Source organism: Oncorhynchus mykiss, chromosome 2 (assembly GCF_013265735.2).
Source record: "Oncorhynchus mykiss isolate Arlee chromosome 2, USDA_OmykA_1.1, whole genome shotgun sequence".
NCBI lineage: Eukaryota > Metazoa > Chordata > Actinopteri > Salmoniformes > Salmonidae > Oncorhynchus > Oncorhynchus mykiss.
Genome location: NC_048566.1, coordinates 70,108,889 through 70,126,776, shown reverse-complemented (window position 1 = coordinate 70,126,776; position 17,888 = coordinate 70,108,889). Strand labels below are relative to the sequence as shown.

General features: G+C 42.9%; 2 protein-coding genes across 3 annotated transcripts; both read left to right on the top strand.

The window, feature by feature from the left end:
- The first annotated feature begins 11,676 nt into the window (after window positions 1-11,676).
- On the top strand, window positions 11,677-14,222 carry zgc:158868 (SDR family oxidoreductase). Of its 2 annotated transcripts, none has more exons than XM_021570364.2 (6): window positions 11,677-11,912; window positions 12,239-12,293; window positions 12,938-13,152; window positions 13,431-13,598; window positions 13,721-13,831; window positions 13,929-14,222. In XM_021570364.2, the coding sequence occupies exons 1-6, from the start codon at window positions 11,772-11,774 to the stop codon at window positions 14,040-14,042; spliced, it is 804 nt and encodes a 267-aa protein (XP_021426039.1). In that variant the 5' UTR covers window positions 11,677-11,771; the 3' UTR covers window positions 14,043-14,222. The 2 variants fall into 2 exon arrangements, with proteins under 2 accessions (XP_021426039.1, XP_036810547.1); XM_036954652.1 differs by lacking the exon at window positions 11,677-11,912 and adding an exon at window positions 11,973-11,991.
- Window positions 14,223-15,071: 849 nt separating this feature from the next.
- LOC118941470 (C-factor-like) lies at window positions 15,072-17,600 on the top strand. The gene is made up of 6 exons (XM_036954645.1): window positions 15,072-15,301; window positions 15,633-15,687; window positions 16,312-16,526; window positions 16,805-16,972; window positions 17,095-17,205; window positions 17,303-17,600. The coding sequence occupies exons 1-6, from the start codon at window positions 15,161-15,163 to the stop codon at window positions 17,414-17,416; spliced, it is 804 nt and encodes a 267-aa protein (XP_036810540.1). The 5' UTR covers window positions 15,072-15,160; the 3' UTR covers window positions 17,417-17,600.
- The last annotated feature ends 288 nt before the right edge of the window (window positions 17,601-17,888 follow it).

The window sequence follows — 17,888 nt, the reverse complement described above, 5'->3', positions numbered from 1 at the left end:
TTTTATATTTGAGATTCTTCAAAGTAGCCACCCTTAGCCTTGATGACAGCTTTGCACACTCTTGGCATTCTCTCAACCAGCTTCACCTGGACTACTTTTCCAACAGTCTTGAATGAGTTCCCACATATGATGAGCACTTGTTTGCTGATTTTCCTTCACTCTTTGGTCCAACTCATCCCAAACCATCTCAATTGAGTTGAGGTCGGGTAAATGAGTAGGCCAGATCATCTGATGCAGCACTCCATCACTCTCCTTCTTGGTCAAATAGCCCTTACACAGCCTGGAGGTGTGTTGGGTCATTGTCTTGTTGAAAAACAAATGATAGTCCCACTAGGCACAATCCAGATGGCATGGCGTATCGCTGCAGAATGCTGTGGTAGCCATGCTGTGCCTTGAATTCTAAATAAATCACTGACAGTGTCACCAGCAAAGCATACCCACACCATCACACCTCCTTCTTCATGCTTCATGGTGGGAACAACACATGCGGAGATCATCCGTTCACCTACTCTGCTTCTCACAAATACACAGCTGTTGAACCAAAAATCTCAAATTTGGACTCATCACACCAAAGAACAGACTTCGACCGTCCTAATGTCCCTTGCTCATATTTCTTGGCCCAAACAAGTCTCTTCTTCTTATTTGTGTCCTTTAGTAGTAGTTTCTCCTTATTGTTATTGGTGTCCTTTAGTAGTGGTTTTCTTTCCTTTCAAGTTCTTGACATTTTCTGATTGACTGACCTTCATGTTTTAAAGTAATGGACTGTTGTTTCTTTACTTATTTGAGCTGTTCTTGCCATAATATGGACTTGGTCTTTTACCAAATAGGGCTATCTTCTCTATGCCACCCCGACCTTGTCACAACACAACTGATTGTCTCAAAGAAATTCCACAAATGACCTTTTAACAAGGAACCATATGAAGCTGGTTGAGAGAATGCCAAGAGTGTGTAAAGCTGTCATCAAGACAAAGGGTGGTTACTTTGAATAATCTTGAATAATTTGATTTGTTTAACACTTTTTTTGGTTTCTACATTATTCCATATATGTTATTTCATAGTTTTGAGATCTTCACTATTGTAGAAACCAGAAACTACAATGTAGAAAATAGTAAAAATAAAGAAAAACCCTTGAATGAGTAGGTGTGCCTAGAATTTTGACTGGTACTGTATGTGTTGTGATAATTGTGTTGTTTGCTCTATAACCTGTTAGTTCATATTCCTTGACAACATGATATTTAGGCCTCAGGCCGAGGAAATAAGAAAACAAAGAGGGCAGAATAAATTCAACCACACCATTGTTTCATCACAAAACCCAAGAGCAACATCTGTCCAGTGTAGTCCACAAAACATATTACATGTAACAAACAGTTACATGTCTTACAGCATTGTCAAGCAAGTTAATGTTACTGACATTTTCAAGTTACTAGACAACTATTGGTTTAGAACCACAGGGAGTTACAGATTCAAATTAAACACTCTGCTTCCACTATTCCAGCACCATTTCAACTTCAACATTTCAACATCATTTAATTACCTATGCTTAGTCTAATACAGTAACAACTGAAAGATACCAAAAATGATTTAGTCCTACCAATGTAAGCTAAATATGATGTGGCTGTCCCTGTTAGCTACTGATTTCTGTGTGTGTGTGTGCAAGTAGAAAAAACATGTTGACTCACCCTACAGTACTTGTAGAGAATCGCCAATACCACCCTCCTCTTTCATGATGCTTAAATGTTCTATGACTCTGTCACACAGTACACGCTTTTAGTTTTTGTTGTCCTACCTGACAAAAATTCTTGCTTGCGAGCCTAACTTCCTTTCACGGGCAGTGATGCGCCAGGCAATTAGCCTCCTACATCTAGTTACATGTTGAACCTCCATACTCTCAGGCCAGGGGTACAATGTATGAACACATGGTTGGATTAGAATCACTGTTATAATCATTGGCCAATACAAAGAATTACGTTTTTAAAAGTCCTAATCCTTATCTCCATCCATGACTGATTTAGAGATGCAACAATTTTTTAAAAATTCTGTCAATGACGCTTAGCTTCAGATGTGATGTGATTGGTGTGAAACCACCAGGACCATTCACAGCTGTGCTCACTCAGTTCAGCTCAAAGTTGATTGGCTATTGTTTTATACTTTTTTGTCAAGGGAGGCCAAATGCTCGCCGTCTTCCTTTGCATTTGCACAGGGCGACAACAGTGTCCTACTCTTTTGGACCAGACTGCATCAGATAGATTGTCTAAACATACTGAGACAGGGGGTGCGCTGTTTCGTTTGTTCGGATGCTTTCTCCAGTGAGATACATTTAGCCTCTTGCGAATTGAAGGACATTTATGAAACACAGAAAGACAGAATACATAATGATTAACGACCCATGGTGTAATTCTTGGAACTCAAGTCATTTTGTTCACCCGACTTAGAATACCTCACAATTCAATACCGACCATATTATCTCCCAAGAGAATTCTCCTCCGTCATAGCCACGGCCGTTTACAACCCACCTCAAGCTGAAACCTCGACGGCCCTCAACGAACTTCACTGGACTTTATGCAAACTGGAAACCACATATCCTGAGACTGTATGTATTGTAGCTAGGGATTTTAACAAAGCAAATCTGAGGACTAGGCAGCCAGAATTCTATCAACATATTGACTGTCCTACTCGTGCTAATAAGACTCTCGACTATTTTTATTCAAACTTCCGGGATGCTTACAGGGCCCTCCCCCGCCCACCTTTTGGCAAATCTGACCACGACACCATCTTACTCCTCAACATCCTATAGGCAGAAACTAAAACAGGAAGTACCCGTGCTTCGTACAATTCAACGCTGGTCCACGTTTCAGGATTGTTTTGATCACGTGGACTGGGATATATTTTGGGTAGCGAGCAAAAATAGTCTAGACACATACACAAATACGGTGACTGAGGTCATAAGGAAGCGTTTAGGAGATGTAGTACCCACTGTGACTATTAAAACCTACCCTAACCAGAAACCATGGATAGATAGTATGATTCACATAAAACTGAAAGCGCGAACCACCACAATAAACAATGGCAAGGGGACTGGTAAAATGGCAGAACATAAACAGTAAGGCAATCAAACAAGCTAAACATCAGTATAGCGATAAAGTGGAGTCACAATTCAACGGCTCAGACACGGGACGTATGTGGAAGGGACTACAGACAATCATGGACTACAAAAGAAAACCAGCCACATCGCCAAGACCGACGTCTTGCTTGTGGGCTGTCCTTCTCCGTGACCGACGTGAGTTTACCCTCACGTGTTTACCCTAACAAAGCTGCTGGTCCAGATGGCATCCCTAGCCGCGTCCTCAGAGCATGCGCAGGCCACCTGGTTGGTGTGTTTATAGGCATATTCAATCTCTCCCTATCCCAGAAGGCAAAGGTAACTGAACTTCATGACGATCGCCCCATAGCACTCACCTCTTTCATCATGAAGTGACTTGAGAGACTAATCAAGGATCATATCACCTCTACCTTACCTGTCACCCTAGACCCACTTCCATTTGCTTCCCACCCCAATAGATCCACAGACGATGTAAATGCCATCACTCTGCACACTGCTCTATCCATCTGGACAAGGGGAATACCTATGTAAGAATGCTGTTTATTGACTCTAGCTCAGCATTCAACACCATAGTAGCCTCCAAGCTCATCATTAAGCTTGAGGCCCTGAGTCTGAACCCTGCCCTGTGAAACTGGGCCCCCAGGTGTTAAAGGTAGGAAACATCACCTCCACTCCGCAGATCCTCAACACTGGGGTCCCATAAGGGTGCGTGCTCAGCCCCCTCCTGTACTCCCTGTTCACCAATGACTGCGTGGCCAAGCACGCCTCCAACTCAATCATCAAGTTTGCAGACGACACAGCAGTAGTAGGCTTGAGTACCAACGATGACGAGACAGCATGCAGGGAGGAGGTGAGGGCTCTGGGAGTATGGTGCCTGGAAAACAACCTCTCACTCAATGTCAACAAAACAAAGGAGATGATCTTGGAATTCAGGAAACAGCAGAGGGTGCACCCCCCTAGCTACATCGACGGGACCGCAGTGGAGGAGGTGGAAATCTTCAAGTTCCTTAGCTTACACATCACTGCAAACTGAAATGGACCACTCACACAGACAGTGTGGTGAAGAAGGCGCAACAGAGCCTATTCAACCTCAGGAGGCTAAAGAAATGTGGCTTGTTACCTAAAACCCTCACAAATTTTTACAGATGCACAATAAAAAGCATCCTGTCGGGCTGTATCACCGCCTGGTACTGCAACTGCATCGCTCGCAAATGCAAGGCTCTCCAGAGGGTGGTGCGGTCTGCCCAACGCATTACCGGGGGCAAACTACCTGCCCTCCAGGAAACATGCAGCACCCGATGTCACAGGAAGGCCAAAAATATCATCAAGGACATCAACCACCCGAGCCGCTGCCTGTTCACCCCGCTATCATCCAGAAGGCAAGGTCAGTACAGGTGCATCCAAGCTGGGACCGAGAGGCTGAAAAACAGCTTCTATCTCAAGGCCATCAGACTGTTAAACAGCCATCACTAGCACGTTAGAGGCTGCTGCCAATAGGCATAGGCTAGGAATCACTGGTCACTTTAAGGAATGGAACACTAGTCACTTTAATAATGTTTACATATCTGGTATTACTCATCTGATATGTATATACTGTATTCTATACTATTCTATGGTATCTTAGTCACTTAATAATGTTTACATATCTTGCATTACTCATCTCATCTCACTTAGTCCGTTCCGCTCTGACATTGTTCGTCCAAATGTATATAGTCTTAATTCATTCCTACTTAGATTTGTGTGTATTGGATATATGTTGTGTAATTTGTTAGATATTACTTGTTAGATATTACTGCACTGTCTGAACTAGAAGCAGAAGCATTTTGCTACATCCACAATAACATCTGCTTATCACGTATATGTGACCAACAAAATTATATTTTGATTTGATTTCATACATTATCTGAGCACTGACACTCCAGCTTTATCCTCCACTCAATAAGATGTAGTACCATGACCTAGCGTAATCAGTACCACTCTGTGTGTGTCTCTGACGAAGGAACATGGGTTTGGTATGGCATGGCCTCTACTAAATTATGTAAATCCCTCAAAGCGTTACAGATTCGGATACTAAGGATTAGATTGTTCATTTTGTGCATAGCTAATGCAATAATTAATTAAGGAGATGTTTGTGATTGAACCTTCTCTGTTTCACCCCTGTATTTTGTACCATCTATCTCTTAATTCACAGTTCAACCTGTTCAGACTGGGACAATGACAACATCCTGACTAAAAGCTGACAGGGAAACCATCAATGTGATTCACCCGACCAAATCTGTAGAAGCACACTCATATGCAATAGTGTGGAGCTCTGCCCCCCTTCACCCCCTCCACTGGTCCCACAGTATCTCAGATGATAGAGAGAGCAGGAATGCAGGAGTGAAGAGAGACAATAATCCTGCAACCTCAGTGGATGTTGCCTAACGCCTGCCAGTGCTTTGATCTTCACACCGCTGCCAAGGGGGCCAAGCAATTTCCTGAGCTCTTCTCAGAGGAAGTTTCCTGTAAATGCATGCATGCAAGCCTACCTACCCACCTGAAGACAAATATTATATTTAATATGGTACAGGCTGCAGAGAAACAGATTATCCTCATGAAAAGCCTCCATCACCCAAGAGGAAAGGGTGCATGTCAGAGAAACTCTATATGTTTGCAGTTTCACCTTCATAGCCACACCCTTGAGAGAGTCATTGGATCTGTTTCCAGGACAACTTCCATCAGACTTTCCTCTGGTTGTTGCCTAAGTATGTGAGCTATGTGAGTCAGCCATGTCAGGCTGCTGAGCAGTAATGTTGATAAGATATATAATACTCCCACGCCTGTCTCCCTGTCCTTCTGGTGATTGCCATGGAAAAACATTCTCATCTAACAGGGATGTTATTCACTCTTTAGTGACTGAAATTAACTGGTATCCTGAAATGCAAAATTCTTCCAAAACAAAGTGATATGATATTAGTTTACGTGTGATGTCTGACATCTCTAATTTGAAGAAACTACAGTAAACTACTGGGCAAATGCTACAGAGAGTTTCGAGGAGCCTATCTATCAGAAGCACGAGCACTAACAAAAACCTAGAGCCCTGTGATAGGTGGGAAACTGGTAGATGGGACAGGTGATGACATTCAGGAGATGTTTCTTTGAGATGCCTCTATTCATATCCTGCTGCCAAACAGACAATGGAGGGCGGTTCTCAGTCTCATCGTTGTGATTCCTGTTGCTGTATTCAGCAACTGCCACTCACACACTGTTGTGGTTTCTACCTGTTCACTGCCACCTCTCTGGTTATTCACATTTTCACATCCTCCTCAAAGATAATATTTATAAATTAGATTATGAACTTACTTAATTGGCAAAGTTGTCTCCACACCTTTTCTCTGATAAGATCTTATGGGGAACAGTATCTGAATATGCTCTACCTTTCCTGTAACTTACCGGAGCATATTATTACCACCACCACTACCTGAGCAAAAGTGAGTTTAGAATACTTGTAACAATAGTGCTGAAGACTCGTCAGGGTTAAAGGATTTCAGAAAGACACCAATGTTAGTGTGGCACAGCAAGCAGCAAGTGATTCATGAGATAAAACTTTTTTTCATTGAATGAAAGTGTATGTTAGTACTGTAAATAGACATAGCCAAGCCATCTCCCAGTAAAAAGACGCACGGTGGATGATGCAGGTGGATCTTGTACAGGGCTCAGAGTTCTGAAGGAAGCAATGTGGAATGCTCTAGAACAGAGGTGTCAAACTCATTCCACGGAGGGCTGAGTGTCTGTGGGTTTTTGTTTTTCCTTTCAATTAACACCTGGCGTTCCTTACTAATTAGTGACCTTAGTTCATCAATCAAGAACAAGGCAGGAGTGAAAACTCATAGAAACTTGGCCTTCTGTGGAATGAGTTTGACACTTGCTCTAGAAGGGGGGGAGTAATGTTGTCAGACCAGCCTGTCCGCTCTGGGCCCTGCATTCCCTCAGCTCTCTGACTTCCACACCTCTCAGCAGGTTACCAGGCCGACCCGCTGACTCAGAGCAGCCTGGCTACCTACCTAGCATTCCTCTGGGCTTCACTCAAACGATTCCTGTATGGTATATCTATCTATCTGTCACACTCTCTATTTGGCTAGGTCAGGGTGTGATTTGGGTGGGCATTCTATGTTTTCTTTTTCTTTGTTTTTGGCCGAGTGTGGTTCCCAATCAGAGGCAGCTGTCTATCGTTGTCTCTGATTGGGGATCAGACTTAGGCAGCCCTTTTTCCCCACATTTAGGTTGTGGGATCTTGTCTTTGTTTGTTGAAATCTGAAGCGTTACGTTCGGTGTGCTGATTTTTTTTTTTGTGGTGGCGCAACATTTAATGAAGAAAATGTACGCCACCACGCTGCACCTTGGTCCGGTCATTCTACCACTAACGATGGACGTAACAATATCGCTGTATCGAGTGCAAGGCAAGTTGCTGTTGAGGTCCCACATGTCTTTTACTGGAGGATTCAGATGTTTCTGAGTCAAGCATCAAAATAAAGAGACTTAACTCTGTGAGTAATGTTTGACAGTGATAGGTGACTCTAATATACTTTGTAGGAGGCAAACTAGGGCATAGAGACAGTGGTGAGAGAGAACTACTTATGGATGGACTAAAATCAGTCAGGTTGCCCAAAGGAGAATACAGGCTTGTACACACTCCTTCTTGTAATGTTTTTTTTTTTGTCTGGTTGAAATGCCAAGCATGCCACAGCATACAGAAGCTTGTTCAGCAGTTTAGGTCCCTTGAAGATAAAAAGTAGGTAGCTTATCTGATCGCTTCTTTGTTTTTTACTCATCCATAAATCTGCAACTTTTCAATGTGATTCATCATGACTGTGAGGAGTCAAGATTCATTTACATAACTTAAATCTTCTCCCGGGATGACCCACTGTATGTTCCATTCTGTTACAGAACTTACAGATATTCTTCATTTGCACTGACCTATTTCCTTGACCATCGACTTTAAAAAGTGCCAAACATGAATGGTGAAAACAAGTCTTATTCTTGAAATTTGAGTGCTGTAACTGGAATGTGAAATGTCACCATGGTTACCTGACTGAAAGGGCTGTTTGTTCTCCAGTTCAATCAATCAAATGTATTTATAAAGCCCTTTTTTACATCAGCCAATGTCACAAAGTGCTATACAGAAACCCAGCCTGAAACCCCAAACCGCAAGCAATGCAGGTGATAAACTCCCAAGAAAGGCAGGAACCTAGGAAGAAACCTAGAGAGAAACCAGGCTCTGGGGGGTGGCCAGTCCTCTTCTGGCTATGCCGGGTGGAGATTATAACAGTACATGTTCATAGATGACCAGCAGGGCCAAATAATAATAATCACAGTGGTTGTAGAGGGTCAGCACCTCAGGTTAAATGTCAGTTGGCTTTTCATAGCCGAGCATTCAGTTCGACAGCAGGTGCGGTAGGGAGAGAGTCAAAAACAGCAGTTCTGGGACAAAGTAGCACATCCAGTGAACTAGTCAGGGTTCCATAGCTGTAGGCAGAAACGTTTGAAACTGGAGCAGCAGCAATACCAGGTGGACTGGGGACAGCAAGGAGTCATCAGGTCAGGTAGTCCTGAGACATGGTCCCAGGGATTCAGTTAGTGCTGAACACGGCTGCTAGAATCTTGAATAGAACCAAAAAATGTGATCATATTGCTATAGTGCTAGCCTCTACACTGTCTTCCTGTTAAGGCTAGGGCTGGTTTTACTGCTAACGTACAAAGCATTACATGGGCTTGCTTCTATCCATCTCTCCGATTTGGTTCAGCAGTACATAAATACACAGACCCTACAGTCACGATGCAGGCCTACTTATTGTTGACCCTCCGGCTAGACAGTGACCTCCGACACAATCTACGATGCGGTCGAGATGCTTGCTGGATTCATCGTGCTGGCATCTTCCTGGGGTCCTGCTGCTCCATAAGTGTACTTTCTGATTTGCTGAAGTACAAAAGGCTTGCCTCCCTCATCAGTGGCTCCACTTCTGTTGAACGATGTGCCAGAGACCCACTTGGGTCAATCAGGCAAGCTGCTGCAGGGGTTAGATCAAAGGCTGCCTGAGGATTCAGTTTGCATGCAAAGTACTCACGCAGTGACTTCAGGAGGACCTGTGCCAACTGTTTTGCAACAGTAGTTGACTGCAAGTCTGCCTCAAGAATGCACGGCACCACATCAGACAGCGACTGGCTGTCAGTTTGAAGTTGGTTGGTGTGGATCGCGAATGGCTCCAGCAACTTCACAAGCTGTTCTAGCTTGGCCCAGTTAGGTTTCAAGCTCACCCTCAGATTTCTTCCCTGTTAGCTAGTGATAGTGATGCACAAGATGAGCCTATTTGAAACACTGGCATCTACTGCCAGCATTTACCTGCCAGATTCAGAAGCTTGAAAACCCCATTTTATTTTTTCCCAAAGTTTAGAAGAATTAAACTAAAACTAATTTATTTGGTTCAGTATAGTTTTAGCTGTTCAACTGTTTTTATTTTTATTTCAGTTTACAAAATTGTTTTTCAAATTGTTTTTATTTTAGTTTCAGTTTTTGTTTACTATAATAACCTTGGCGCACACACGTGCACACACACACGCAAATTAGTTGGCTGTGAACTGATAGATTTGTGAAGACATTTTGTATTGCTTATGTTTTTGCTGTTGTTGCAGCTGTTTATATTAACACTATTTGAAGGGGTTAGTCAGTGATACATGTTTAATATTACATAACATGTCAAATGTGCCATGATTTTCCCTCTCTTTCTGTCAGGTAAAGGTACTTAATTCTTCTTACAGGTACTACTATAATCAAAGAAAAGGCATTGGATTGGTGTAAACATGGGCAAGAGGGTTTTCTTCCACCATATATCTTGCACCAGTCTGTCTAGGTGCTTATTCTTTAAATCCAAGTTACATAAGGATTGATTTATAATTTAAACCTAACCATGTCCTGGCCAGTTGTATGGAGTCCTCTATTGGACAAAAACCTGTATTAGCATGGGCAGCGCCATTGAGGACTTTTACCATTTTGATTTAGTCAACTGGGCGGGACTTCCAACTTCATTGGCTAATCCCTCCTGATGACCTGGTTGGCATGACATGATGACCCGGTTGGAGTCGTGACAGAAGGGATCAGCCAATGAATTTTACTTGTGAAAACTAACATTTACTATTTCAAGATGGAGATGGCCTTAATGGCGCTGCCCATCCTCTCACAGACACCATCATGACACATATACAGAGATGTTATGTCTAGCCAAGTCTATGGTCATGGCCCGTTACCTTATGTTTTACTGCCCCCCAGTGTCAAGGAGGGACTACCCCCCCCCCCCCCCCCCAAGGAAACTACAGGGATACAACACATAAATAGCTCCTAGCTTCCCATGCATAGGCTACTTTCTATCCCAAACACCGAAACTAAATAATATAAAAACGAAATTGAAATGTTTTTTACTGAGCTACAGTTCACATAAGGAAATCAGTCAATTCAAAAAATGTGTTAGGTCCTAATCTATGGATTTCACACGACTGGGCAGGAGCACAGCCATGGGTGGGCCTGGAAGGGCATAGGCCCACCCACTTGGGAGCAAGGCCCAGCCAATCAGAATGAGGTTTTTACCCACCAAAGGGCTTTATTACAGACAGAAACCGTCCTCGGTTTTATAAGCTGTTTGGGTGGCTGGTCTCAGACGATCCAGCAGGTGAAGAAGCCGGATGTGGAGGTCCTGGTTGGTCCTGGTCTGCTATTGTGAGGCCGGTTGGACTTACTGCCAAATTCTCTAAAATGACGTTGGAGGCGGCTTATGGTAGAGAAAGGAACATTCAATTATCTGGCAACATTCCTCCAGTCAACATGCAGGGTAGCCAGGGTAGCCTAGTGGTTAGAGCGTTGAACTAGTAACCGCAAGGTTGCAAGTTCAAATCACTGAGCTGACAAGGTACAAATCGGTCGTTCTGCCCCTGAACAGGCAGTTAAGCCACTACACCGTCATTGAAAATAAGAATTTGTTCAGTTGACTTGCCTAGTTAAATAAAGGTTAAAAAAATATTTTAAAAATAAAAAAATTGCAGGCTCCCTCAACTTCCGACATCTGTGGCATTGTGTTGTGTGACACAACTGCACATTTTAGTGGCCTTTTATTGTCCCCAGCACAAGGTGCACCTGTGTAATGATCATGCTGTTTAATCAGCTTCTTGATATGCCACCTGTCAAGTGGATGGATTATCTTGGCATAGGAGAAATGGTCAATAACAGGGATGTAAACAAATTTGTGCACACAATTTGAGATGGAACATTTCTGGGATCTTATGTTTCAGCTCATGAAACATGGGACCAACACATTTTGTTTTTCTATTTTTGTTCAGTATAAGATAAATATTGTATGTATTTCACAACTACTGTTTTCCTGGTAATTGTCAATCTTTCGTTTCCTACTGGTCTTGCCCTAAAGAGTCTGTTGTCCAAATGCTTGCTGAATAGTGAGTGTGCAGGGCATTATTTGTGAAATGGGATGACGCTGGTACTAAGGTGCAGCCCATGCAGATTAAACATTAACATAGGTGAAGATTAACTATGAACTCTAAATACTGTTCCCCCCCGCACATACATTACACATAATCATAAGGACAGTGTCAGTGTGGGATAAATTAATTCAATAGGCAGACAGCGACTATGGCGGCTAGGATAGGAGGCAGTGTTCTGGTGACAGGGTCTAACCGGGGAATCGGTCTAGAGCTAGTCCGTCAGCTGGCAGAGTCCACCAGTGCTCCAGCCCAGATCTTTGCCGCGTGTCGAGATCTATATGGAGCTCAGGTAGTCCACAGCCTCTAAGGCCAGTTTACAGAAAGTAGCAAAGTATCAGAGAGCTCCAGAGCCTAATGCATGGCACAGAGTATGTAGAGGTTGGCAACAATAGAAAACTGAGCATGGTTTCTGTTTTATGTAGCAAGATATTTGAGTTAAATATAATACGTAGATTCTCTCATTAAGTACTGTACATTTGTTGTGTATTTGAATTGGAAAGATTCATTAGCACGTGACTTTGTATATGCACTTAATTCTCTATGGAAATTGTTGGAGTGAATCAAGATCCTAGAATTTAGCCTGCCCTGACCCAACACATTTGCTCCTTCTTCAAGGCACTGAAGGAGCTGGCGCAGAGGCATCCCCAACTGCTCACTATTGTGAGATTGGGTAAGGGTTTCTGTTACTTTGGCTTTATGAAAACACAAAAACAAATGTTTACCTCTATTGCAATTTCAATGAACATGTTGTAAAATAAAATGTCCAATAGCCCAAATGTCCCATGTTGAGGCTTATATTTTGCATATTGTGACCTGCCATAAAAATACAGTGTCACGACTTCCACCGAAGTCGGTTCCTTTCCTTGTTCGGGCGGCGCTCGGCGGTCTTCTAGCCATCATCGATCCACTTTTCATTTTCCTTTTGTTTTGTCTTGTCTTCCAACACACCTGGTCTCATTTCCCTCATTACATGTTGTGTATTTAACCCTCTGTTCCCCCCATGTCTTTGTGCGGAATTGTTTATTGTAAGTGCATGTGCACATTTTCTCTGGTGCGCAACGGGTTTTGTACCTATTTGTTTGTTGTTCTGGTTCCGGTGGTTTTATGAAAAAAACTGCTCCGTTGATTACCCAGTTTTGCTCTCCTGCGCCTAACTTCCTGCGCCTAACGCCAGTTACGCACTCCCTTACACACAGAGATAACACAAGAGACAACTTGGTGCAAAAAATGTATTTCTTATAGGGTGACAACAAGAGCAGAGTGAGCTATACTTCCTTCCTAAACGTCTACATTTAAAAAATGTTGTGTTGACAGACGTTGCAGACCCAGTCAGTATATCCGAGGCCTCCAGGGTAGTCGGTGATAAACTGATTGACGGCAGCCTGAATCTGATCATTAACAACGCTGCCATTAATGGCTCTGCCGTGAACAACGGGAATAACCCCCCTGGCACACTGGCAGTGACGGGCAAGAAGGAGATGGTGGATTTGTTTGTCACCAACGCAGTGGGACCCATGCTCATCGCTAAGGTCGATACTGTACATGCACTATTACATGAAGTGCTTCAGAAGACTAGGCTTTTGTTTTACTGTTTCATTGTTTGCTTACTCCCTTCTCAGGAATGTTGTTAAGTTGTACTTTGAGTTCTCTGCTCTCTATAAATCTCTCAATGAATACATGCTACACATTTTTGGGGGGGGTCAATTCCTAAAGGGCAAAGGTGTATGAAAAAGTTACAAGATCCAGATCTTTGATGTATTGACACTGAGATTAAGAAAATGACTTCTTTATCTGTCCTTTCTTGCAGGAGTTCAGGTCATACCTGCAGAAGGCAGCTGACCAATCAGGTCCTGTGACAACAGGGATGTCCTGTAGCAGGGCAGCCATCATCAACATCTCCACTCTGCTGTCCTCGGTTGAGAAGTGTCGTGAGACTTTCTCCATGGCCCCTATGTATCCTTACAGAGCCAGCAAGGTATGCCACCATCAGTAGGCCTACTTCTAATTTGATCCTTAACACTCTTCTGGCTGGTAGTGGAACATGCTGAATAAGGAAGATGTGGATAAAGTGATTTATTTTGTCCTATTCTCCACTAGGCAGCACTGAACATGCTGACATGTTGCCTGGCAGAGGACTTCCAGAGGGATGGGATTCTGGTCATGGCCATTCACCCTGGCTGGGTGAAAACTGACATGGGAGGCCCAAATGTGAGTAGAATGAGGTAGGACTAGAGGTAGGACTAGAGTCATAGCAGAATGGCACAGATCTAAAACTGTTTGTCTGTGATGGGTTTCTGTTCGACAGGCACCGGTGACGACTGAGGACAGTGCCAAAGGCATTCTGCATGTGATGTCAACCCTCACAGAGAAGCACAATGGCAGCCTTATGGACTGGGAAGGGAATGGTATCCCATGGTGATGTTCCAGGCCAATGGTCCAGTCTCTGGGACCAATAGACTTAGACTTCTGAGTTCTGTGAAAAATCTCTTACTATGACTGAATATTTTTTTGTCTTCCTAAAGGCGAGTTTGTAATCTGTAATTTCATTTTTCATTCGGATTCAATTTCTTAACTCAATAAACTGACTGCAAGACTCTCATTGATCATTTGTAATCCTCTAAAAACAGTTTATCATTATTCGGGACACAAAACAAAATGTGCCAACAGCATTTATCATATTTGTTCATACAAAATCATTATCTGGCAACATTCCTCCAGTCAGCATTCAGGGTAGCCTAGTGGTTAGAGCGTTGGACTAGTAACCAGAAGGTTGCAAGTTCAAATCACTGAGCTGACAAGGTACAAATTGGTCGTTCTGCCCCTGAACAGGCAGTTAAGCCACTACGCCGTCATTGAAAATAAGAATTTGTTCACTTGACTTGCCTAGTTAAATAAAGGTTAAAAAAATATTTAAAAAATAAAAAAATTGCAGGCTCCCTCAACTTCTGACATCTGTGGCATTGTGTTGTGTGACACAACTGCACATTTTAGAGTGGCCTTTTATTGTCCCCAGCACAAGGTGCATCTGTGTAATGATCATGCTGTTTAATCAGCTTCTTGATATGCCACACCTGTCAAGTGGATGGATTATCTTGGCATAGGAGAAATGCTCAATAACAGGGATGTAAACAAATTTGTGCACACAATTTGAGATGGAACATTTTTGGGATCTTATGTTTCAGCTCATGAAACATGGGACCAACACATTTTGTGTTTCTATTTTTGTTCAGTATAAAATAAATATTGTATGTATTTCACAACTACCGTTTTCCTGGTAATTGTCAATCTTTCGTTTCCTACTGGTCTTGCCCTAAAGAATCTGTTGTCCAAATGCTTGCTGAATAGTGAGTGTGCAGGGCATTATTTGTGAAATGGGATGACGCTGGTACTAAGGTGCAGCCCATGCAGATTAAACATTAACATAGGTGAAGATTAACTATGAACTCTAAATACTGTTCCCCCCCGCACATACATTACACATAATCATAAGGACAGTGTCAGTGTGGGATAAATTAATTCAATAGGCAGACAGCGACTATGGCGGCTAGGATAGGAGGCAGTGTTCTGGTGACAGGGTCTAACCGGGGAATCGGTCTAGAGCTAGTTCGTCAGCTGGCAGAGTCCACCAGTGCTCCAGCCCAGATCTTTGCCGGGTGTCGAGATCTATATGGAGCTCAGGTAGTCCACAGTCCCAGAAACCAGGCCAGTTTACAGAAAGTAGCAAAGTATCAGAGAGCTCCAGAGCCTAATGCATGGCACAGAGTATGTAGAGGTTGGCAACAATAGAAAACTGAGCATGGTTTCTGTTTTATGTAGCAAGATATTTGAGTTAAATATAATACGTAGATTCTCTCATTAAGTACTGTACATTTGTTGTGTATTTGAATTGGAAAGATTCATTAGCACGTGACTTTGTATATGCACTTAATTCTCTATGGAAATTGTTGGAGTGAATCAAGATCCTAGAATTTAGCCTGCTCTGACCCAACACATTTGCTCCTTCTTCAAGGCACTGAAGGAGCTGGCGCAGAGGCATCCCCAACTGCTCACTATTGTGAGATTGGGTAAGGGTTTCTGCTACTTTGGCTTTATGAAAACACTAAAACAAATGTTTACCTCTATTGCAATTTCAATGAACATGTTGTAAAATAAAATGTCCAATAGCCCAAATGTCCCATGTTGAGGCTTATATTTTGCATATTGTGACCTGCCATAAAAATACACAGTGTCACGACTTCCACCGAAGTCGGTTCCTTTCCTTGTTCGGGCGGCGCTCGGCGGTCTTCTAGCCATCATCGATCCACTTTTCATTTTCCTTTTGTTTTGTCTTGTCTTCCAACACACCTGGTCTCATTTCCCTCATTACATGTTGTGTATTTAACCCTCTGTTCCCCCCATGTCTTTGTGCGGAATTGTTTATTGTAAGTGCATGTGCACATTTTCTCTGGTGCGCAACGGGTTTTGTACCTATTTGTTTGTTGTTTTGGTTCCGGTGGTTTTATGAAAAAAACTGCTCCGTTGATTACGCCTAACTTCCCTGCCGCCAGTTACGCACTCCCTTACACACAGAGATAACACAAGAGACAACTTGGTGCAAAAAAATGTATTTCTTATAGGGTGACAACAAGAGCAGAGTGAGCTATACTTCCTTCCTAAACGTCTACATTTAAAAAATGTTGTGTTGACAGACGTTGCAGACCCAGTCAGTATATCCGAGGCCTCCAGGGTAGTCGGTGATAAACTGATTGACGGCAGCCTGAATCTGATCATTAACAACGCTGCCATTAATGGCTCTGCCGTGAACAACGGGGATAACCCCTCTGGCACACTGGCAGTGACGGGCAAGAAGGAGATGGTGGATTTGTTTGTCACCAACGCAGTGGGACCCATGCTCATCGCTAAGGTCGATACTGTACATGCACTATTACATGAAGTGCTTCAGAAGACTAGGCTTTTGTTTTACTGTTTCATTGTTTACTTACTCCCTTCTCAGGAATGTTGTTAAGTTGTACTTTGAGTTCTCTGCTCTCTATAAATCTCTCAATGAATACATGCTACACATTTTTGGGGGGGATCAATTCCTAAAGGGCAAAGGTGTATGAAAAAGTTACAAGATCCAGATCTTTGATGTATTGACACTGAGATTAAGAAAATGACTTCTTTATCTGTCCTTTCTTGCAGGAGTTCAGGTCATACCTGCAGAAGGCAGCTGACCAATCAGGTCCTGTGACAACAGGGATGTCCTGTAGCAGGGCAGCCATCATCAACATCTCCACTCTGCTGTCCTCGGTTGAGAAGTGTCGTGAGACTTTCTCCATGGCCCCTATGTATCCTTACAGAGCCAGCAAGGTATGCCACCATCAGTAGGCCTACTTCTAATTTGATCCTTAACACTCTTCTGGCTGGTAGTGGAACATGCTGAATAAGGAAGATGTGGATAAAGTGATTTATTTTGTCCTATTCTCCACTAGGCAGCACTGAACATGCTGACATGTTGCCTGGCAGAGGACTTCCAGAGGGATGGGATTCTGGTCATGGCCATTCACCCTGGCTGGGTGAAAACTGACATGGGAGGCCCAAATGTGAGTAGAATGAGGTAGGACTAGAGGTAGGACTAGAGTCATAGCAGAATGGCACAGATCTAAAACTGTTTGTCTGTGATGGGTTTCTGTTCGACAGGCACCGGTGACGACTGAGGACAGTGCCAAAGGCATTCTGCATGTGATGTCAACCCTCACAGAGAAGCACAATGGCAGCCTTATGGACTGGGAAGGGAATGGTATCCCATGGTGATGTTCCAGGCCAATGGTCCAGTCTCTGGGACCAATAGACTTAGACTTCTGAGTTCTGTGAAAAATCTCTTAGTATGACTGAATATTTTTTTGTCTTCCTAAAGGCGAGTTTGTAATCTGTAATTTCATTTTTCATTCGGATTCAATTTCTTAACTCAATAAACTGACTGCAAGACTCTCATTGATCATTTGTAATCCTCTAAAAACAGTTTATCATTATTCGGGACACAAAACAAAATGTGCCAACAGCATTTATCATATTTGTTCATACAATAACTTGTCACTTTACTTTGTAGGACTTATCCAAAAGATGCACTCGTTATGACTATATAAGAACTGTTAAACTAATGGGCAAAATGATGAGCCATCCTAAAGTTGAGCATAATGGAAATAGATGTGTGTTTTCCTGCAACTGTCCCTGTGATGGGCATCACTCTATCACATTAGATCAGTGGCAGAATGAAACGAAAAAC

What these genes read in the sequence shown, in the direction of transcription:
- zgc:158868 (XM_021570364.2), top strand. Translation starts at nt 11,772, where the DNA reads ATGGCGGCTAGGATAGGAGGCAGTGTTCTGGTGACAGGGTCTAACCGG. An exon ending in GACCCATGCTCATCGCTAAG is followed by an intron (nt 13,153 to 13,430) that starts GTCGATACTGTA and finishes CCTTTCTTGCAG; the next exon opens with GAGTTCAGGTCATACCTGCA. An exon ending in ATCCTTACAGAGCCAGCAAG is followed by an intron (nt 13,599 to 13,720) that starts GTATGCCACCAT and finishes ATTCTCCACTAG; the next exon opens with GCAGCACTGAACATGCTGAC.
- LOC118941470 (XM_036954645.1), top strand. Translation starts at nt 15,161, where the DNA reads ATGGCGGCTAGGATAGGAGGCAGTGTTCTGGTGACAGGGTCTAACCGG. An exon ending in GCTCACTATTGTGAGATTGG is followed by an intron (nt 15,688 to 16,311) that starts GTAAGGGTTTCT and finishes TTGTGTTGACAG; the next exon opens with ACGTTGCAGACCCAGTCAGT. An exon ending in ATCCTTACAGAGCCAGCAAG is followed by an intron (nt 16,973 to 17,094) that starts GTATGCCACCAT and finishes ATTCTCCACTAG; the next exon opens with GCAGCACTGAACATGCTGAC.